Source organism: Phacochoerus africanus, chromosome 7 (assembly GCF_016906955.1).
Source record: "Phacochoerus africanus isolate WHEZ1 chromosome 7, ROS_Pafr_v1, whole genome shotgun sequence".
NCBI classification, from domain to species: domain Eukaryota; kingdom Metazoa; phylum Chordata; class Mammalia; order Artiodactyla; family Suidae; genus Phacochoerus; species Phacochoerus africanus.
The window spans coordinates 26739413-26760400 of NC_062550.1; the positions used below are offsets into that span (position 1 = coordinate 26739413).

Consider the following 20988-nt stretch of genomic DNA (forward strand, 5'->3'; position numbering starts at 1 on the left):
CAACAGGTGGGCTTTATTTATTTATATTTGTCTTTTGTCTTTTCAGGGCCGCACATGGGGCATATGGACGTTCCCAGGCTCAGGGTCGAATCGGAGCTGTGGCTGCAGGCCTATGCCACAGTCACAGCAACCTCGGGATCCAAGCCACGTCTGCGACCTACACCACAGCTCATGGCCACACTCGATCCTTAACCCACTGAGTGAGGCCAGGGATCGAACCCTTATCCTCATGGATATTAGTCGGGTTCATTAACCTCTGCACCATGACTCGAATTCCCCCGGTGGGCTTTGGTGAAGTAACTGACAGTGTCTGGGGAACAGGCATCTCCAGCTGTGCTGCTGCTCCCTTCAACCAGACTTATTAAGGTGTCCCTAAAATGTGTAACTCATTCCATCTTCCTCCTCCTGTGGCATAGAACTCCCGTGTTCAGTTTGGCTTTGTGATGCTCTGGACTATGCTTCGCTCCTGGAACTTCCCCAGTTACATGACTTGTGCCACATGGGTTACTTTGGAATTGTTGATTCAAACTTGGAATTGTCTGGAAAATGTGGTTCATTTATTGTTGTCTGTAGTGTGCTTTGAAGGCTCCGCGGTGGTAGACACACTGGTTTTGGCCTCGTTCCTGAAATCAATAACACACGGCCCTGTTTCTCTTCCGGATAATGGGGTGTGGATGGGTGGGGACTGAGGTTTCCTGGACAGCTGTAAGGCAGATTTTGGCATTCTTGTGCCAGAAACAGGAATTCTGGTTACCCAGAGAGCTCGCTTAGCAGTGCCTCCTTACTTCCCCAGTACTGAGACATTTCTCCCAGGATAACAAAATGGTTACCATAACAAGAAGCCCAAAACTACTGAAAAGAACTCCCATTTGCTCATACAGGTATCTTTATTTGAAAATTTAAAAATCTCTGGCACATACGGATCTGAGCATTTAGATTTTGACTTTAAGGTGTATACGTGAATAACTTCAATGATTTGTGGGTTAAACAGGAAATACCCATCTTAAATTTTAAAACAAACTTAGGTCCTTGCCCCAACATTAAATACTTTAAACTTAGGTTTTTTTTTTCTGTTATTTTTGACTTCTCCAGATTCATGCAGTTTTAGCCAGAAGGCCACAAAAATTAAAAAGTGGGTAGTTAGCATTTTAGGCGTGTAACAACTAAGGAATGCAGGGATGAGAAAATGGAGAACATGCTGTGATTTGAAGACCCTACAGCATCTATGGTGAGTAGCTGGGTGTTGGGCAGAAATCAGTAGATAAATTCTTTCTTGATATTGGCACTGTTGGCTCTCTTGTGGGGGGTCTTGCAATATCTAGATGTGTGTGTTTGCCTCAGAAAAGCCCCTTTTCTTTCTTCATCTGGAGCTGTTTCCAGGCAGGCAGAGCAGCAAATTGCCCTCTTGTGATGCCAAACACAGAGACAAAGTCCTGTTCAGAGAGGTAATTCTAAGAGAGAAAACAGAGTTTCTAGTTAGGAGGCCCCTGTCCATGCTCATGGGGTGGGGAGAGTGGGGCCAAGAGAGTGCTAGGTAGTTTCTTAAAAAGAGAAGTAGGATGAATTTTTCAGGAGGTCTGTAATAGACTTAAATTATTCATTGGAGAGTCCTTTAGCTCGCGGGGTCGCACTTTGGCCAATGGAAGTGCCGACGACTTGCAGCTCTCACAGTCCCACCTGGCACCAGTGTCTTGTCAGAAGGACAAGAACTGGGTTATATATTATGTATGAATTCTAAACATTAGGCTTTGGCTGAATGGAGAACAAAATCGAGTGATGGTTTTCCTTGCTTTATACCCCTGTCTGCCATTTTCATCTAGACATTTTCAAATGCAAGATCAGGTGGATCTTGTTGAGAGCATAAAATTCTCCTAACATTTATTTATTAATGATTAATAAATATTTTCTGTCCAAGTAAAATTATTAAGTTATGGTCTCTGTTTTCAAGGAAGCTGTGGTCCAGATACTTAAGAACTTAGATAATACATTGTGGAAAACCCAGAGGCCCTTCCCCTTCGAGGGGAAGATAAATGAATTCATTCAACGTGCATATGTTAATGCAATCAACCACACCTTCAGGCCTGCCTGTGATCTGCCAGGGACCATTTTAGGTGCTGAAAAGCTGAGAATGTGATGGTGAACAAAGCAGATAAAGCGACCAAGTGTAAAGGCCTGGAGTGGGCGAGGGAGGCAGTGTCAGAGTGGACGGGGAAGACCTTTCCAGGGAGGTGACACTGCGGCTGAGGAGCTGGCTCTCTGATGATCTGGGAGAAACATGTTTTTTTTTTAGGCAGGAGCAGTAGCGAGCACAAAGGCTCAAAGGCTGGAATGCACATGTTCAAGGAATAGAGAAGCCGCCACTGGCCGAAGAGCAGTCAGTAAAGAGGGTGGTGGTCTGTGAGATGAAATTAGAGGTGGGCAGGGGCCAGACTGTATAGGGGCTCAGAGGCCATTAAAAGGACTTTGGCTTCTTTTCAAAGTGCAGTGGGAAGCATTGAGGTGCTTATATAGAAAAGTGTCATCTGTTGTAGTAGAGGCCTGTTGGTTGTTATGTGGGGAACAGATTTTAGGGATGCATAGAAACCAGCAGCGGGGACTGTTGTAGGAGTCTGTGATCATTGGAGCAGCAGAGAGATGGAAAGTAGTGGATGGAGGCTAGCTGATGGATCGACTGATGTGGGCGGTGAGAAAAAAGAATCAAGAAGGAGCCCTGGGTTTTTGGCTTGAGCTCATGGGTAGTTCAGATGTCTGTTGAGTGTTGACAACACTCCAGATCTGTCCTGGGCCATATACCAAGATGGTGCTTTCCTCCTGGAAGGCTCCACTAACATCACACAGTTCCTTCAGCCACTCACCTCCTTTTTGGCAGGGTTCACATCCTCAGGCAACTCCTGATTCTGGTTTTTCAATAGAACTTCTATGGGGTAATATTTTGGCTCAGAATCCAGGGGGATGGTTGTGTCCCTCATGTCCTGTGGAAGAAAGAACACAGACACAGGCTAAAAGACTGTTCAGGTCTGTGCAGTTGAAGTTCTCTGTGTACGGTATTTAACATTTTGGCTTTTACCACTAAATACTTTATAATCATCTTTTAGGGTAATGGTCCCCTAAACCGGCTGCATGTCAGAATCATCTGAGAATCTAAAATATTCAGATTTGGGGTTCCTTCTTGGGAAGCTGATTCAGTAAGTCTAAGGCACATCCTGTTTAGCTAGTTTGGCATAAATGTTGTGCTTAAACCTCATTTAAATACTGTAATCCATCCCTTCTTTTACTTAGGCTCTACATTTCCAGCCTTCAAATTACTTCAAATTAAAGTCACACTTAAATATATTTTAAAGCTGCTACTTGCTGTTAGCTTTGAAATCTTGAGTTTGTGGAGCACAAAGACAAAATTGCGAGGTGGTTGGGACAGTGGTGCCATGCACTTGTTCTGACATTAATGAGTTGTTGGATTCCTGGCCAGAATTATCTTTGTTTTGGCCATTAACGTAGAGGCAGTGGCCTGAGTTTCTCTGGGTGCCACTGTCAGAAACTGATAAACATGCCCTTTAGATTAGAAGCTTATTATTTACTTTTTTGGCCATGCCCACAGTATGTGGAAGTTCCCAGGCCAGGGACTGAACCTGTGCCATAGCAGCAACCTGAGTTTTTGCAGTGACAATGCAGGAGCCTTAACCCACTGCATCACAGGGAACTCCAGAAGCTTATTATTTCTGAAAAATACTGCCAATAAATTTAATCTGTCCTGAATGACAGAGTTGTCGAATAATAAAATTTGTGTTTTTGTTGTTTTTTAAACAGCGTGTCTGTTCTAAATTCTGGAAGGCAGTAAAATAAGGAACTTGGCTCTAAGACCTGCTTTTCTGCCGATTAAAACAATCTTCATATCAAAATAGACCACCAGTGTGATACTAAGAAGGACATAATAGAACTTTTGGTCACATGGCAACTGTGGCGTTTGCTGTTTCTCTCTGGCTCTGGTTGCCTGTGTTACTTGCTCCTCGAGAAACTCACAGCAGTGATTCTGGTGATAGCAGCAGCATCTCCCAGCTCTTCTTTTAACTGTTCATATGATTTCCCTGCCTGAAAAGAAGGGGTAGAAAACACAGGATGAGATGCTTCTCAGAGGGGAAGGATGTCTTAGGCCTGGTCTGTACCCTTGAGAGATGCAAAAAAAGAGCCAGGGAAATCAGAAGACATTTCAGGGATAAGCAAAAATGAAAATCCCCTCTTCAGGGTCCTTGCAGGCTTGGAAGGTGAGCACTTAAACATGATCTGCATTCTTTGCTGGTGGCCCCTCAGTCCTCCGAATAATATCTCCCTCGCGTTTCCTCCTCTCTAACACGGAAACAGTGTTCTCTATCGGGATGAGAAACCCAAAAAGTAAAGTGTGTGGACATACTTTATAAACTTTATCACTTCACATACTGCTAGTTCCTAAGACAAGCTGTGATTTCTCTAATGGACTTAGCGTTGTGGTGCCAGTGAAAGAGAAGCGTAAGAAGTGCGGAGGGGTGAAGGAGTCAGGGGGAACCCAGCCCTCGAGCACCCCGCTTCCCCGTTCCCTCTGTTCTTACGCTCCAAATGTGAGAGTCCCAGGCCAGGAACCAGCCTGTGAAGATGGGAGGCTCATAGCCCTGTTTAATGATCAGGACGGGTGTGCTGGCGTCTCGGCCACTGGGGTGAGTGTGCAGGTACTCCTGGGCTGTGGCAAGAGCTCGCTCCTTCTCCTCGGCATTGGCTTCAGCCCCGATCCACAAGAACACCTGGTGTGGCAGAGCTCAAGTGTTAATGTGCTCATAGCAAGGACCGAGTTCTAGATCCCAGGAGCTGCCGTGTCTTTCCCCGTCAGCACTTCATTGCCTCGGCAGAGAGAGGATTTCTCAGGATCATTTTGATGTGTGGTTTGTGTGTCTCCCAAATCTACGTCTCCAGGTCTGAACTCTCTCTGAACTTCAGCTTCCTGGCTCCAGCTTCTTGAAAAACACCTCCTCTTGGCTGTCTCCAAGTACCTCAACTGTAACATCCCAAAAATGTAGCTCTTCTGTTCTAAACTTGTATCCATCTCCCTTCTTGGTGAATGGAGTCCATTTAATCACCTAAGGCCGTAACTGGGAGTCACCCTAAATGCCTTCCATACCGCCAGGACCTAGCCAGTTTATCTCCTCCGCTTTCGTCAGGTCGCACCATCCCTCCACCCCTGCCCCACTGTTCCTCTGCTCTTACTGGATTGCAACTGCAGTCGGCCAACTGGCCTCCCAACGTACAGTCGCCTTTTTCCCTTCATGCCCGTCCCTCCTCTCCTACACTAGCAGAGTGATCTAAAGTGACATCTGACCATGTCACTCATCTGCTTAAATTTCAGTAGCTTTCCAGGGTAAGTTTCAAACTTCTTGACGTCAGAGGTAAGGCCCACACCTACTTCTTTAGCTTCACCTCTTGGGTAAAGCTCTGTCTTACTCTCTGATAATATTTTTAGTTCCCTACATATTAGACTATTTCAAGCCTTGCTTTTCATTTGCCTGAGATGCCTTCTTTACCTGATTAATGCCTGTTTATCCTTTGAGATTCAGTCTGGGAGCCAATTCCTCCCGAATGTCCTCTCTGAGTCCCTAAACTGTGTTGAGTGCCCCTAATTTGTGCTCCCATGTCACCTCGTACACACCTGCATCGTAATAAAGTGGTGTTTTTATGTCTGGTCTCCTCCATCCCCCATCAGCCTCTAAACTGAGAGTGGGATGAGGCCCTTTGCCTCGGTGACACCACACCCAGCACCGTGATTAGGATGGAGGAGGTGTTGAGTATGTTTGCTGGGCCGAATTGAAGAAAATGGGATGTGGCAGAGGGTTGCCTTGAAGATCTCCCTCTCGTATCCCTTTATTCTCTAAAAGACCCACATCTCTGGATGTAGAGCCTGCTGCTCTTGGTCTTGAGAGAATGGAGTGCATGACGATAGGATGGTCTGATTTCCCCAGAGCAAGGTGGGAAAATTCCCAGGACACTATCCTGAGAGAGTAAGTTTAAACGACATTCTGTTCTCTCCAGCCCTGGCAAAGAGCAGGCTCTAACTTTGCTTCCCACTGACAAATGTTTGATTGACTTGGGGATTGTCCATGGCTTACCCTGGCTTTATCTGGGGGGTGGGGAAGAGAGACTACACAAAAAATAGCCTAAACTTTGAGGATCTTTGTCAGTTGTCCCAAGCTCTCTGGCCATGTCTTACCTGGTCCCAGGTGTCCAGGAGCATCACATCGCCTGGGTTCAGGTCATCCTGGGTGAAGTCTGTGATCTCAGTGACAATGAACCGGCCAGTCTTATTGGAACATTCAAAGAGACGGGGCTGGACATCTAGGATTTCCTGCTGTAATCTGCAATACAGTTCATTCAGAGGAACTGAGCTGCGTAGAAATCATGTGCAGTTCACAAGTCTGGGCGGCAGGGGGAGCCAAGAGGAGGGGATGCTGTGATCCTGTACCTTTTGTCATTGGCATAGGGAGTTTTTCCTCCCAGCAGATCCCAGAACTCAGCCGGCTCCTGGCCCTCGGCCACAGTGTTCTCGGTGCCATCACAGAGAAACCTGGCCAGCTCCTTAGCCATCGCCCGCTCATCCCCACTAGACCCTGAGAACACAGATGTTAGTCACACACAGGCACGTTGATATGGGAAAAGAGCATCTGAGACTAATAGCTCAGTGCAGCCAGGATCAGCTACCAAGCCACAGTGCCACAGTATCAGAGTACCGCACGACAGGGAGATTGATGGGTTTGTTCAGTGCTGGGAAGGGCAGGGGTGGTAGGGGTAGGGTGGGAGTGGGGAGGGTTATTCAACCCAGTGTGGTGGCAAAGGACAGGTCTAGACTCTGAAACCCACATTAGATATTGATAAGTCACCTTTGTTTCACCTTCAGTTGGAATTTTAGACCTATTTTTGATAAATTTTTAAGAGGAAATTTAAAATTGTATATGGAAAATTCACTTTTTGCCGTACAGTTCTATGACTCTTGATGAATGCATAGAATCCTGCTATCACCACCACCAACAAAAACAGACCACTTGTCTCACTCCTGCAGAAAATTTCCTCAGGCTACCTACCCCTTTGTAGTCAAACCCTCCCTGAATCCTTAACCTCTGGCAACCACTGGTCTGTTCTCTATCACAGTAATTTTGCCTTTTCATACACTATGTAGGCTTGGAGTCTAGCTTCTGTCACTTAGCATAATGCATTTGACTCATCCTTGCAGTTGTTGGTATCAATAGCTTTTTCCTGTGTGTCGCTCACTGAGTAGTATCCCATTGTATGGATGCACCACTGTTTGTTAGCTGTTCCTCAGTTGATTTGCTTCCAGTTTTTAGTGACTACATGTAAAGCTGCTCTTTGCATTTGTGTACAGGTTTGTGTGTGAAGATAACTTTTTATTTCACATGGGTAAATGCCCAGGTGTGGGATTGCTGGGTCAAAGGCCTTATCTGCATCCCTCCCAGCAGTGTGCGAGAATTCCTATTGCTCTCATCCTCACCAGCACTTGATATCATCAATTTTTAGTCATTCTTTTTTTTTCTTTTTAGGGCTGCACGTGTGGTACATGCAAGTTCCCAGGCTAGGGCTTGAATCGGAGCTGCAGCTACTGGCCTCCACCACAGCCACAGCAACATGGGATCCGAGCTACATCTACAACCTACACCATAGTTCACGGAGATGTCAGATCCTTAACCCACTGAGTGAGGCCAGGGATTGAATCCACATACTCATGGATACTAGCTGGGTTCATAACCCAGTGAACCACAACAGGAACTCTAATTTTTAGTCATTCAGATAGATGTGTTGGTATCTCATGGGTGTTCATTTGCATTTCCTTAATGACTAATGATATTGAGCATCTTTTCCTGTTCAATTCTCTTTTGTAAAACAGTTTTAGTGCATTTTAATGCAGGTGCAATCTCAGTTGACAAAAGTCACATTTTTAGTGCTTTTGTTCAGTGTTAATAATGCCTGTCCTATTACAGTCCACCAGATTGGTGTGGAAAGATTGACTTTTCCAACCCGCATCTCTCTAGAAGTTTATGGATGGTCTCCTGGTGTGGGCAGTGCTGTTAGTTTCTAATTGGAGGCCTGCTTGGGGGGAACCTTGTTGGTCCCTTTAAAGATCGTTTAAGAGAAGGCTCCTCTTTTTGAGGACTGCTCCAGCCTACTCTTTCATTCCTGTGCCTTAGCTGACAGGAGGGTGGGCGCAGGGCTGGCCTCTGAGGGGCTGGTATGAGCGCCGGGCTAGCCATCCTACCTTGCCATACCACAGGTAGTGTTCTGCCTGGGTCCGCAGCAGAAAGACATCATTGGAGTTTAGAGAGGAGGTGAAGGCTGGAACCTCCACCGCTTTGGTGTTAGATTTGTCATTTCCTTGAATTTGGAAAAGCCTTACGGGAGGATCGGGCTCAGCGTTTCCCTTCCTAGAAGTCCCACCCTAGAGAGAGAGAAAAGCAGAGTCTGGATCTAAGGTGCACCTGGTATGCTGAGTGTTGGGCTTGTGCTGTGGAAGACATAAATGGATTCAATACTGTCTTTGCCCTTGAGGAGCTTCTAGGCTAACTGGGAGAGGTTGAGGTGAGCTGGAGTTATGGTACCAATAATATTAGCTTTCACTCTGAGACCTTGGTTATATGCCAGGCTCTGCTGGTACCTTGTCTACATCATTTTATTGATCCTCATAATAATTTTGTGAGGTAGGTATTATTCCACAGTACAGAAGGGGAAACTGAGGCTTAGAAACCTGGCTAATAAGTGACAAGACTAGGACATGTGTATATCAAGCATGACATTATATGTTCCTGGTAGTGCTTCAGCCAGGGCTTCATGGAAGAAGTAGGACTTGAACTTGAGGGAGCACGTTCACTGGGCCAGGTGGATCTGGAATGATGTGGCAGATGTGAGGTCTAATGAGACCCATCTGGCTGGAGTGGAGTGTGTAGGTTAGGAGTTGAGGGTCATGCGCCTGCACAGGTAACATGGGCCAGGTAATAAAAGACCCTCCACGTGAATTGGGCAGCGGTTTGGATTTGAAGCCCTAGGCAGTCGAGATTCACCTCAGCATCTTAGAGAGATTCACCTCCTTCTTGTCTATCTGTGTCGACCCCAAGCCCCCCTCCCCAGGCCTCCCTTCCTCTCCTGCAGCTCCCTGCTGGCTTGCTGGTTCTGAGCATTCTGCTTAGAATGTTATCTGAGGGCTCTCACCTCAAAGATAACCAGCTTCCCTTTGAAGATGGCCATGAAGTGGCGTGGCTCCTTCCCCATGGTAACCCGAACCTGCACAGGGGCCCCGTCAAATTGCCGGTCCACCTCCACTGCTTGGTATGCCGAGGCTGCCAGCTCATCCTGAGAGGCGTGGCGGCCCTGCCATGGTGAGAGGGTCGAGATGGGTTGCTGCTATCCCTGGCCCCAGCTCAGTGGCCAGAGGTAGCACCAGGACCCAAAGCTGAGAGCCTGCCTCTGACCTACCTGCCAGATGTACAAGATGTAGTGTGGTTTTCCATTCATCTCGTACGTGTAGAGGACCAGATAGCAGTCTCCCCCGTAAAAGAAGCCATACCACTGATGCTCCACAGGGACCAGCTCCAGGTTTTCAATTCTCCAGACCTGGGCATAAAAGGAGACAAAATTCCCCAGAGATGGGAGTCCTCTTTGAAGAGACAGCTAGCTACCTGAAGGGAACTGAGCCATGCTTAGCAGATTCCAGCTGGGCGAGGCGCTAACATCCACTGAGAGTACTCCTTCCCCCTCTGGTGCCTCTTTCCCAGTGGTGAGGCCTTATCACATTTGCATGATTTGAATCCCAAAAACTGGACCATCCCTGATCAGCTGCATCCTCATCATGCTCAGAGATGATTTGAATATATCTGCGAAGTGAGTGGTTTTCAACACACTGGGGAATCTACCTTGCACTTCCCTGAAGAATTGTGGGAAAACTCGGACACCTCTTAGAGAATACTTCCAAGGCACCAGAGACAGCGAAAGAAAAAGACAGTGAAGCAGATACAGAATCACCTGCCCTCTCCTTTACAGCAGAGCAGCCCAGAGGGCCAGTGCTGCCTGCCCGCCCTGAGATGTGAATCACTGGGCTCACCTCAACTTTTCCATTGCCGTCATCGACCATTCTTTCCTGGGCCGCTATCTCTGGTTTGGTGTGCAGCAGAGTCACATCAAATTTATTCTGGAAAACTTGAGCTGCACAGAAAAGGGTAGGGAGAAGCCAAGTGAGTGAAAGGCATCTGTGCTTGCATTCCTAGAGTACCAGCAGTGAGAAGACGATCTGGGGGCAATCTCACCAATTTTACCAATGCTGAAGGTTTTCCCCAGGCCCACGGTCTGTTCCTTCACCGACCACTTCTGGAACAGCTGCTTGAACATGGCCGACTCGGCACCATCGTTGACCGTCTCCACGTTGGTGCTGCTAGGGTAGCCCTTCATCTTGATGAAATTCTGCAGAAACCAGCCCCCCCGAACCCAAGGGCAGATCAGTCAGGGAATGTACTGGGTTCTGTTGGCCGTGATGTACCCTGGAGAGGCCAGTTAGTAGGACTGCACCCTCTGGGAATCAGAGTCCAATTCTAACTCATTTCTGCCTAGGGACCAAGTCACCTGCCTTAAGGGAAGGACTGAGCGGAACAGTTTGACATCTCTTCATTAGCCTGTCAAGATTGTTACCGATTTTTCTTTTTTTTTTGCAAGATCCTCTATACTGTGTTCTTCCAGCACTCTCATACTCTGCTGACTTTGTATCACCTTCACTTGCACATTTTTTGCTTTATAAGTACATCCTGTTTGGTTCTGCTGCGTGGGTTTGCACAATATCATAAGCTCCTTGAGGACACAGTCCTTGACCTTGATATGTGATATCTCCTTCAAGAATAATAGCCACCTTTTATTGAGCAGATGTGTGTACCTGGTACTGTTCTGAGTGCATTACACATGTTATTTAATCCTCTTAACAACCCCATGAGATGGCATTAAACCTGGATTTGGAGGTTCCCGTCATGGCTTAGTGGAAATGAATCTGTCTAGTAACCATGAGGACGCAGGCTTGATCCCTGGCCTTGTTCAGTGGGTCGGGGATCCGGCGTTGCCATGAGCTGTGGTATAGGTCGCCAGTGTGGCTTGGACCTGGCGTGGCTGTGGCTGTGGCATAGGCCAGCAACTATAGCTCCAATTCAACCGCTAGCCTGGGAACCTCCATATGCCATGGTGTGGCCCTGAAAAAAAAACCAACCTGGATTTGAACCCTGATTTGACTTCCAAGTCTGTGTATATAACTGCAGTGTTCTGTGTTCTAGTGCCTAGTATGGCTCTCTGAGCACATCTGAGGTGTTACGGATAAAATTTTTTTTGAACAACATTTGCATGACCGTAGCTCCTACCAGGGCTTTAGACATGGCCATCTGTTTCTCAACCTTTGTGGCTCCTCTTCCTTTCCACACATAGATCTTGGTTCCACTTTGGTCCAGGATGTAGCAGTCCTGAAGCAGATAGATGGGGATAAAAGTGGTTACTACTGAGCCAAACCACAAGGAAAGCCTTTCTTCAGGGTCTGCCTCTAAAGCCAGGTCTGGGTACCCCAAGCCAAGCCCACCCAAGCTCTACTTACATCATGGTTCAGTAACTCCTGGACTAGAGGCCTTGTTGCTACCTCTGTGACTGCCAGTTGCCCAGCTGAGTCTGAGACACTAGAGAAAAAGAGAGAGATTAACCTGTGCCTTCTCTTCTTCAAAGCATCGTGTAGTCAATTCAGTATTTCCTGGCTCTGTCTTATGGAGGTCCTGGGTAGAGTTTGACTTCCTGTGACAGGCATGGCCTGAATGCAGAGAAGAATGTGATGCACTCTGTTCCCTGGAGGAGACTTCTGTGCATCTTTCTCCCGAACGTTATCCATCCCTACCCTTGGGCACATATAGACCAGAATAAAGGAACAGTCGCCCCCAGAGACCAGGAAGAAAGAGTTGCTAACAAGAGCAGATGGTAGCTGCTCAGGGAACAGGGAGCTCCTTGTAAAAGCTGCATGTGCAAAAGACTGAAAAAAAGCCAGGCTCCTGCACCCCAGTGGAGGAGCAGAGCAGAAGTGCCTCCGTTTCTAGGGGATACCTTCCCCTTCCCCAGCTTCCAACTAGTAGTCAGGCTTAGCTACTCACTGATACAACGTGATATTTGATTTCTGCTGCTGATCTGTGATCTCATCAGGGATGGCAGGCTTGATAATGGAGCGTCGGCCAAGGGTGTCCTGAAGGACCTTCATCAGCTCTGGGCTGGCTGCCTCCTTGTCACCCTCGATCACTCCTATTTCAGCACGGCCCCCTCGCTCCCTGTCCCGAATATCCTTTGCCAGAAGCATAGCCTGTAGAGAAGCCCGAGGAAGCTCTCAGCTTCAGGAGAAGCAGCCTGGATCCCAGACACAGAAGTTACCCCAATGCTGAAGAGTCCGGGCTGAGTCCCAGCCTCGCACACATGGCCTGTCTCTGAAACAGATGCCGCTCAAAGGCAGGCGTCTGGTTTGAAGGGCAAGGAAGAGCCAGCGAGGAAGGAAGGAGGAAAGGGCACCTGCGGGAGCACAAGCCCCTGAGGCTGGGGGAGAGGAGGGAGCGCTGAGACCCTTCAGCTGCACCTTTAGGCGCTCCCCGCTGCTGCTCTCTGGGCCGTTCCACTGGATGATGACCTTCCCAAGGTCCAGCAAGAAGACATCACCCTGGTTAAAGCTGTCCCAGCTCATTTCCACCTGCAGATGAGAGACAGACGTTGTTCAGGAGGAATTCTTAGGTGCCAGGCAGAGAGGCCCTGGGCCCAGGGCAGATGGGGCAAGACTTACCTCAGTGGCCCTGATGTTTCTCTTCCCCTTCACGTGTAGCAGCCGCTTCACATCATAGGTGTTGGTCTCCACGTGCTTCATCCCAGAGGCCACGCCCCCCTTCTTGTAGCTGAGGGAACATCCATTTGGTTATTCACTCATTCATTCATTCTTTCTTTTCTGGCCACACTTGCTGCATGTGGATCAAACCTGCGCCACAGCAGCGACCTGAGCCACTGCAATGACAATGCCAGATCCTTCCTTTTTTTTTTTTTTTTTTTGGTCTTTTTGCCTTTTCTAGGTCCGCTCCCTCAGCATATGGAGGTTCCCAGGCTAGGGGTCTAATCGGAACTGTAGCCACCGGCCTATGCCACAGCCATAGCAATACCAGATCCGAGCCGTATCTGCGACCTACACCACAACTCATGGCAACGCCGGATCTTTAGCCCACTGAGCAAGGCCAGGGATCGAACCTGCAACCTCATGGTTCCTAGTCAGATTCATTAACCACTGCACCACGATGGGAACTCCGCCAGATCCTTAACCTGCTGAGCCATCAGGGAACTCCCATTTGGTTATTTATTGAGCACCTGCTGTGCGCCAGGTATTAGGAAGACAGTTGTGGATTACACAGATGCAGCCTCTGCCTATGTAGGTGACAACAGTAAATGAGCAAGGTAAATATAGTTGGTGGTCACCACGGCCACAGAGGTGGACTCAGTGACGTGCTTTTTGAGAGTGGTCAGGGCAGTCTTCTCTGAAGGAGTGACATTTGAGCTGGGATATTGAAGAGTAGGAACCAGCAATCAGAGGACTAGTTCTTCAGATAGAGGATGTATCAGTGATAAAGTCCCTGCAGCACAGAAGAACTTGTTTTGTTCTACGAACTGTGTATCATATGTGATGGGGAGAGGAGCACAAGTCAGGCAGGAACAGAAGCATTAATGACACCGTGCCTCAAGACCAACTCAGTCCAGGAATCAGCTGTCTCACCCCTGGCACTCACCCCAGCCCAGCATCCTCCAGGCATCTGGCACATGAAGGGTGCACAGAAAGCCACTGAGAGCAGAGGGCCTTTGTCTCTGGGCTCCCTGGTGACTTAGTATGGTGCTCTGTGCCCAGTAGGTCCTCAGTCAGTGGGGACTGCTGACCTGCAAAAAGCTGGCCCTGGGCCAGCCTCAGAACCCTCCTCCTCAGTGGAATTAATTTTGTTTTCAATCTCAAGTGCAAAGTTTTGAGGTAATCAAGCTCCTTAATCCAGGGAAAGTTATCATTGGCCTTTATGAGACCCCTCTCTTGTAGTAAGAATGTATTCCTTTTTATATGTATATGCTACTCTGCTTCCTCTCCCTGCCAGAGGCATCCGTCCTAACAGTGGTATATATTTATTTATTTGCTGCTGTGCCCTTGGCAGGTGGAAGTTCCTGGGCTAGTTCTTGTGGCCATGCCAGCTCTTTAACCTGCTGCGCCACAAGGAAATGTCCCATCCTAACAGTTTAACATCTCTCTTGTAGTTTTTATCCTAGTGAACTGTGGTCTGTTGTTTTGTATTTGTGTATTTTTTTAAACAGAAATTGGCATTCTGTTCTATATTTCAAGCCTGTTTCTTGCTGTGTTCCCTAAGCCCCATGTTTTTAAGGTCTGTCCACATGTCAGATGTGGGTCTGATCTGTTGCTTCCAGCTGTGGCATAGTACTTGTTGGTAGCATGGAGTATTTTTCCTGTCCAGTCTCCCTGCGGTAGGCACGCCACACTGCCCGCAGCTTCCCACCGTCACTAATGATACTGCTGTGAACTTTCTGGTTCCTGTGCCCTTGTGGACCTCCTGGGAAGGTGAGAATTCCTTTGGGTTCTACCCCAGAGGTGGGATGTGCCTCAGTGGCAACAGACTACTCTTGGGAGTGCCAGGTCAGTTCTGACTCCCGCCAGCAGGGCACCAGGGCAGCTGTCTCCCCACAACCTGCGCTATCGCTTGGTACCACTCAGCTCTCTAATTGATGCTGCTCTGGTAGGAGGAAATGATAGCTTTGTTTTGATTTGCATTTCTCTGACTAGTTTCTCCATATATGTATTGGTCCTGCTGGGGGTTTCCCCTTCAGTAAACTGCGTTTGCATCCTTGCTCTGTGCATAGCTACTCACATGATGCCCTGCTTGAAGTAGCCGCGGAAGGTGTCGGACTCGTGGTACTGGACCTCCCGGTGCTGCACGGGGCTGCCCCCCAGGTAGTCATCCAGCTGCGTGGTGTAGATGGCCGCGCAGCTCTGCTCGTCCTGGGAGGAGTCCTTCCCAATCCAGAAGTGGATGTCCTGGGAGAGGAGACTGCCCGCTCTCCGGGTCTGGGAGATAGCCAGAGGGGTCAGGTTAGGGGCTAGCTTGCCTCCCCTTCACTGCTGGCCCTTCTGGTGTGGGAAGAACGTGGCCCACTGTGGCTTATGTCGTGTCCCTCCCTGTGGTGCCCTGTGCAGATCTGCTCCATGGCTTAAGGCCTAGCAGCCCAAATCCTTCCCCACATTTGGGGGATGTTGACAGCTTATTGTTCCCAAAATAAATGGGCCCCAGCGGGGATCTTTTCTAGATGGGACCGCAGACTTTTCTTGGCACTCCTTTGTGCCCCTGCATTTACACAGCTGGTGTAGCTGCCGTCCATCGGCAGCACTGTCAGCACTGTCCACGTGGGAGATGGTTTCCTCATCTAGTGTGGGCACTTTGAGGCCAGAGGCAGCCTTGTATCTATCTGGCCTTCCTCCGAAGCTTAGAGCTGGGGTCTGGGCCCGGGAGGGAGAAGTGCTATTTGGGATCCTTGCTGAGATTCAGGCTGAGGGCCACACCCCTACCCTCTGGTATAAATGTTAAATTAAAACCTGGGCCTAAGAATGGCCTTTGATAGTCAAACTGGAGACCTGTTCCATGTAACACTGGGGAAGTTGTCAAGACGGATATCAGGGTCCTGATTAACCTCATGAGATCTCCCAGTGGAGCCCCAGAACTGGCTTTCAGGGGAGGGGCTCGTGGAAATGGGGGAGGTGGTGCTCACCGATAGGATGACGTAGCAATCCCCCTCATAGAAGTTGCCGTGGGCGCTCAGGGGCACCAGCGCCAGCTCCATTTTCTGGAAGGACAAGGAGTGTGTATATAGGCTGCATTCCCTCCCTCCTCTCCATCCTCCACCAAGCCTCCTCTCCTCTCCATCACTGGCACTGGCAGCTGAGAGAGGTGGGGAGATGACCCCATGGGGCACAGCAGCCAGCCACAGGATTAGCACAGCCACCCCTCCGGCTTCTGCTGTGGATGTGAGTCTGGGTGCCTCTCCTCACCCCGTTCTCCTTCCACTCCCTGCTTGGTGTCATCTTGCTACCCTGAGGAGTCTTAGGAGCCGCCTCAGTCCTTTGCAGGGACAAGAGTGCTGCCTCTGAGCCACTGTACCAGTGCCTCCAGCGCTGACTCCAGCCACCCAGTGCTGGCCGAGGTCTGAAGGAACAGCGTGCTGGGGTTCTGTGGGGCTTGGGGGTGGGGGGGTGCATGCCAGCAGTGTGTGGGGCTCCATGCTGAGGGGTCCATATTTCTAGAGTCTGGGTTAGAGCCCTGATGTGTCTGTCACCTGCGTGTCTGGCTTGTTCCAGGAGGGCCATTCATGTGGCCTCAGATGTGGACTTTCATAACTGTCTCCAATTAGGTACATCTGCAGTCATATTTGAGTGTATTCTGTATAAAATATGTATGTTAAATATCTCACAATTTGCATAACACTTTTTTTTTGGGGGGGGGTGAAGGAGAAAAAACTTTATTGTTTTGCCAGGCAAAGGAGGCCACAGCAGGCTAATGCCTTAAAGACTGTGCCCCTGCATAACTCTTTTAGTACTTACTAGTTTTCTTTCTTTTCTTTTTTTTTTTTTTTAGGGCCGTACCCACGGCATATGGAGGTTCCCAGGCTAGGGGTCGGAGCTGCAGTTGCTGGCCTACACCACAGCCACAGCAACGCAGGATCCGAGTTGTGTGTGCCACCTACACCACCCACAGCTCATGGCCACGCCAGATTCTTAATCCACTGAGTGCGAATAGGGATCGAACCTGCATCCTCATGGATGCTAGTCAGATTCATTTCCACTGAGCCATGACAGGAACTCCAATACTTCCTAGTTTTCGAATGAACTGGGAGCCTTAAAACAGTGGGAGTGACCTGTACCCTCACAAGCTCTGAGTGGCTTGCTAGAGAGCTATGGCTTCCTTCCTGATGGAGGATGGTGAGGTGGGGCATCACCTCTGGGTTTTCTGGGGCAGCCACTCACTGGGCCTAAAGCGGGGAGGTGGGGGTGGGGCTGAGGGTCCTCATATCTGGCAGGTAGTACTGCCCAGGCCAGGGTGATTGATTCCCAGCTACGGACTGCTGGAGCTCGAGGTCAGCCAGAGGGGCTCAAGCCTGAGTGGGAGAATAGATCAGCAGGGCCCCATCTATGCAAAACCCTCCGACCCTCCCTACCACTTTGCAGGAGCCAGAGTGCCCTGTGGAAGCTCAGGCCCCACCCATCTCTCCAAGGTATTTACTGGAAGTGCAGGCTCACTGACCAGATGGCTGGATAATGGGGAAGCGTATTTTTGCTTGGAACCCTGCTCCCCAAGGCAAAGAACATTTCCTTCACCTGTCACCCACCTGCTCTGAGCCACCCAGGAGGGGTCAAGGATAGGAAAACATGCTCTCTGGTGTTGCCAAACCACAGGCAGGAGACTAAGGAGCGTGAAGTGCCTTCATTCAGCAGATGGGAGTCTGCCCCCATCCAGCCCAGCTCACCTCTATCCTCCAGGTGATGATCCCAGGGTCGTTGCCCACAGCCCGGAAGGCGCTGCTTAGAGACATGGTGCTTGTCTTCCCAGGACTGAAACATCACAGAGCGAGTGGGGAGATGATGCCTCTCTTGCAGCAGATATGCAGCCAGCTTTCCTCCTAAGTCACTTCCCAATCTCTTGTCAGCCTTCCTACCACATCCTCATGGTGCATCCCTACACTGTCTCACAGTGATGAGGGAAATGACTTGTCCAACCTCACGCTGTAAGCCTGGCTCACCTGGGTGTCCCCACAGGAAATTCTGCTTTCCACTTGCCACTTCCCTTGTTAAGAGCTCTGGTGACAGCCATGATTATTTACTGAAGGGATGACAAGTATGTTAAGCCCTGTGTTGATTCACTTTAGGTATCTCACTTCTTTCTTATGAGCTGAGTACATTTTCTCTCTTTCTTTTTTTTTTTTTGTCTTTTTTGTCTTGTTGTTGTTGTTGTTGTTGCTATTTCTTGGGCCGCTCCCTCGGCATATGGAGGTTCCCAGGCTAGGGGTCGAATCGGAGCTGCAGCCACCGGCCTACGCCAGAGCCACAGCTACGCGGGATCCGAGCCGCGTCTGCAACCTACACTGCAGCTCACGGCAACGCCGGATCGTTAACCCACTGAGCAAGGGCAGGGACCGAACCTGCAACCTCATGGTTCCTAGTCGGATTCGTTAACCACTGCGCCACGACGGGAACTCCCCCTTTCTTTCTTTTTTTTTCCTGCTTTTTAGGGGCACACCCATGGTTATATGGAGGGTCCCAGGCTAGGGGTCAAATTGGAGCTGTAGCCTCTGGCCTACGCCACTGCCACAGCAGTGCGGGATCGGAGCCATGCCTGCGACCTACACCACAGCTCACAGCAATGCCGGATCCTTAACCCACTGAGTGAGGTCAGGGATCAAACCCGAATCCCATGCGGGTTTGTTACTGCTGTGCTGCAACAGGAACTCCCCATTTTCTTCATCTTACATTGTGGGAAAATTGAGGTGCAGAGAGGTTAAATAATTTGCTCTATATCACATATTAGAATGAAATCCGTGTCTGATCTTAAAACCTGTGCTCTTTTTGAGTTACTCAGTCACTTTGACGTCTGCAATCCTTCCTAACTTACCTAAATTCAGTGGTGCATGCAGGTGAAAACCTTACATCAGAATATTTCTAAACTGGGTTTCTTTTTCTCCTGCTCGTTCCCTCTGACTCTCTCCAGACTCCCTGCTTGCCAGGTCCTTTCACAGTCAACTCCTTGAGCTTTTGCTTTCCAGACTTTAACTATCCTAAAACTCAAGACTACCCATCCTGCTTTTGTCATATGACTAATATACTCCCTGTGCCTGACTGGATTAAAGGGAAAGTACAGTGGCAGGGATGGAACTGGGACAAAGTGTTCAGGGTGCCAGCTGGGGCAGGTGGGCATGGCTTGGTTGGGGCCTATGGGCGGATGGCCTCCCACACCCCCTCTCACAGACCCAGCCAGCAGTGCTGTGGCTGCCCTCAAGGCAGGGTGGGGAGAGGGAGGAGGAGGTAAAGAGAAGTGTGGATTGTGCCCTATCTCTGTTTGAGGTGTGTCGGGGGTCAAGCCCCTCACACGTCCATGGCCACACAGGCTTTATATAATGAAAATGCCCACCTGGTTCTTGCTTTCAAGGGGCTTGCAATCTGATGATACCCGTCACTGAGTGTTTTTCTCAAGAGGCAAAGGATGGGCTTGATAGATTTGCATAAGTTTTTTGTTTTTTTTAAAGAGGGAGGGTTATTGCTCTTTGGAGGCATATTGTGCTTGTTAAGAAGAGCATGTCTGGCCATTCTTTCCTTGAGGCTTGGTGGATGATGCTAGGTTTGGAGAATGTGTGCCATTATCTAGCATGGACATTGGCAAAAACCCCACAAAAGACAAACAAAAAACTGCCTTTGTGTAACTGCTATAGCAGGACTAAAGCAGAGCAGTGAGGCAGCGCAGCCCGCAGCCCGTGTTTGAGGATTTAATTTGATAACTGGTGCCCCACCCTGTGCTGCTCAGAGTTGCCAGGAAATACTTATTCAGGTTTTCCTCAGACCCTGAATTCCAGTTATTAAAAGAAAATGCCATGACCCAGCTAGGGGAAGGGGACAAGGGCCAATGAACTCATTCCTTGGAAATGGAGAAGTATTAACCTGGTAAAAGTCAAACTGATTGGCACTAATTAGTACTGAGTCCAGAGGCCAAAAGCAGTCCCAGTTCCCAGCAGGAACTAGCAGTCGAGACACTCACTGCGTGAGGGTCCCCGAAATGCAGGAAAGGACATGCTCAAAGAAGGGACTCTGCCATACCAGAACACCCAGAAAATGTGATTCCGTCTGTGACACCCAAGGCCCCAAAGCTCAGTCTCTCCCTCCCTCTTCCTTTTGAGACCACAGCACAAGCCCCTGGGGTGGGGTGCAGTTTTGAAATCCCAGGTTAAAAGTCAGTGGCTCTTAATTCTTACCAATATGTCTATGAACAGACGCCAAGCAGAGGAAGCTGGCTTTAACTTTTGCCTTGCCCCATGCAATCTTTCTGAGATGGGTGGATGGGGTCTTTCCCATCTTTGTTTTGAAAATGTGTCCTAATGTTTAGCGGTCTCTAAAAACCACCTCGGATTCTCAGCACGACGTTTGTAAACCTCGTCACAAACTCCTGGTTCAACCCTTTAAAAGCTTCAGCGAAGAAGACAAAGCTAAGGAAATTTCCATCTCCTCTTTTCTTTTCTTCCTCATTCAGTAAAACTGCTCTACTGACATACACCCATAAACCAAAAAGACCTTACCTTGTTTTCTCTCTCACCGGTCTTCCCAGTTTTTTGGCGGATAATTAGTGTTGAGGAACCACCCAAAAGCGGGAGGCTTCCGGTCCTGCTGCCTTAGCTCAGTAATGGCTGCTCAGACACTGGGTTATATTTGCTTGGGTTTGCATCTTAACCGCATTTTCTTAGTCCTGACCAATCACAGCCAACCTAGCCCTGGACTTGACTTATTCAAACCAGAGGGAAAGCTTTATCTGTTCCTATTCAAAACAGCAAAACAAGAAGTGCAGACTTTTAAAGGCTTCTTTTAACTCCAGCTCCACGCCCTGATCTAATTGATTTTTTTTAAAGTGCACAGGCCATCAATAATGCAGAAAGAGGGTGGGAGGATATGAAATTTGCCATATTGGAGATGTGGACACATTACACTGATGACAGGAGGCAGGGGCTGGGGCTGCCCCCTGAGCACCTGGGATGTCCAGGCTGGCAAGCCCCTCCCGAAGCTTCTGGGCATTTCTCGGAGGGGCAGTCTGGGAGAGGGGCCAGGAGTGTGTTATTACATCATCCTGTTTTGCCCCTTGGGCA

At 49.0% G+C, this 20988-nt stretch overlaps 1 protein-coding gene across 3 annotated transcripts; it reads right to left on the bottom strand.

Annotated features, from left to right (window-relative positions):
- Positions 1–209: 209 nt before the first annotated feature.
- AVIL (advillin) lies at positions 210–20498 on the bottom strand. 3 transcript variants are annotated; one of them, XM_047787070.1, is made up of 20 exons: positions 20428–20498; positions 17614–17698; positions 15862–15936; positions 14967–15163; positions 12848–12956; positions 12647–12757; positions 12177–12379; positions 11636–11714; positions 11409–11507; positions 10320–10473; positions 10118–10218; positions 9493–9630; positions 9229–9387; positions 8282–8461; positions 6479–6624; positions 6227–6371; positions 4581–4769; positions 4018–4086; positions 2856–2972; positions 864–1451 (listed from the first exon to the last, which is right to left on the bottom strand). In XM_047787070.1, exons 2-20 carry the CDS (start codon positions 17677–17679, stop codon positions 1338–1340), a joined length of 2451 nt encoding a protein of 816 aa, XP_047643026.1. In that variant the 5' UTR covers positions 17680–17698; positions 20428–20498; the 3' UTR covers positions 864–1337. The 3 variants fall into 3 exon arrangements, with proteins under 3 accessions (XP_047643028.1, XP_047643026.1, XP_047643027.1); XM_047787072.1 differs by lacking the exons at positions 864–1451; positions 20428–20498 and adding an exon at positions 210–623 and having other exon boundaries at positions 17614–18050; XM_047787071.1 differs by lacking the exon at positions 20428–20498 and having other exon boundaries at positions 10329–10473; positions 17614–18050.
- Between the last annotated feature and the right edge of the window lie 490 nt (positions 20499–20988).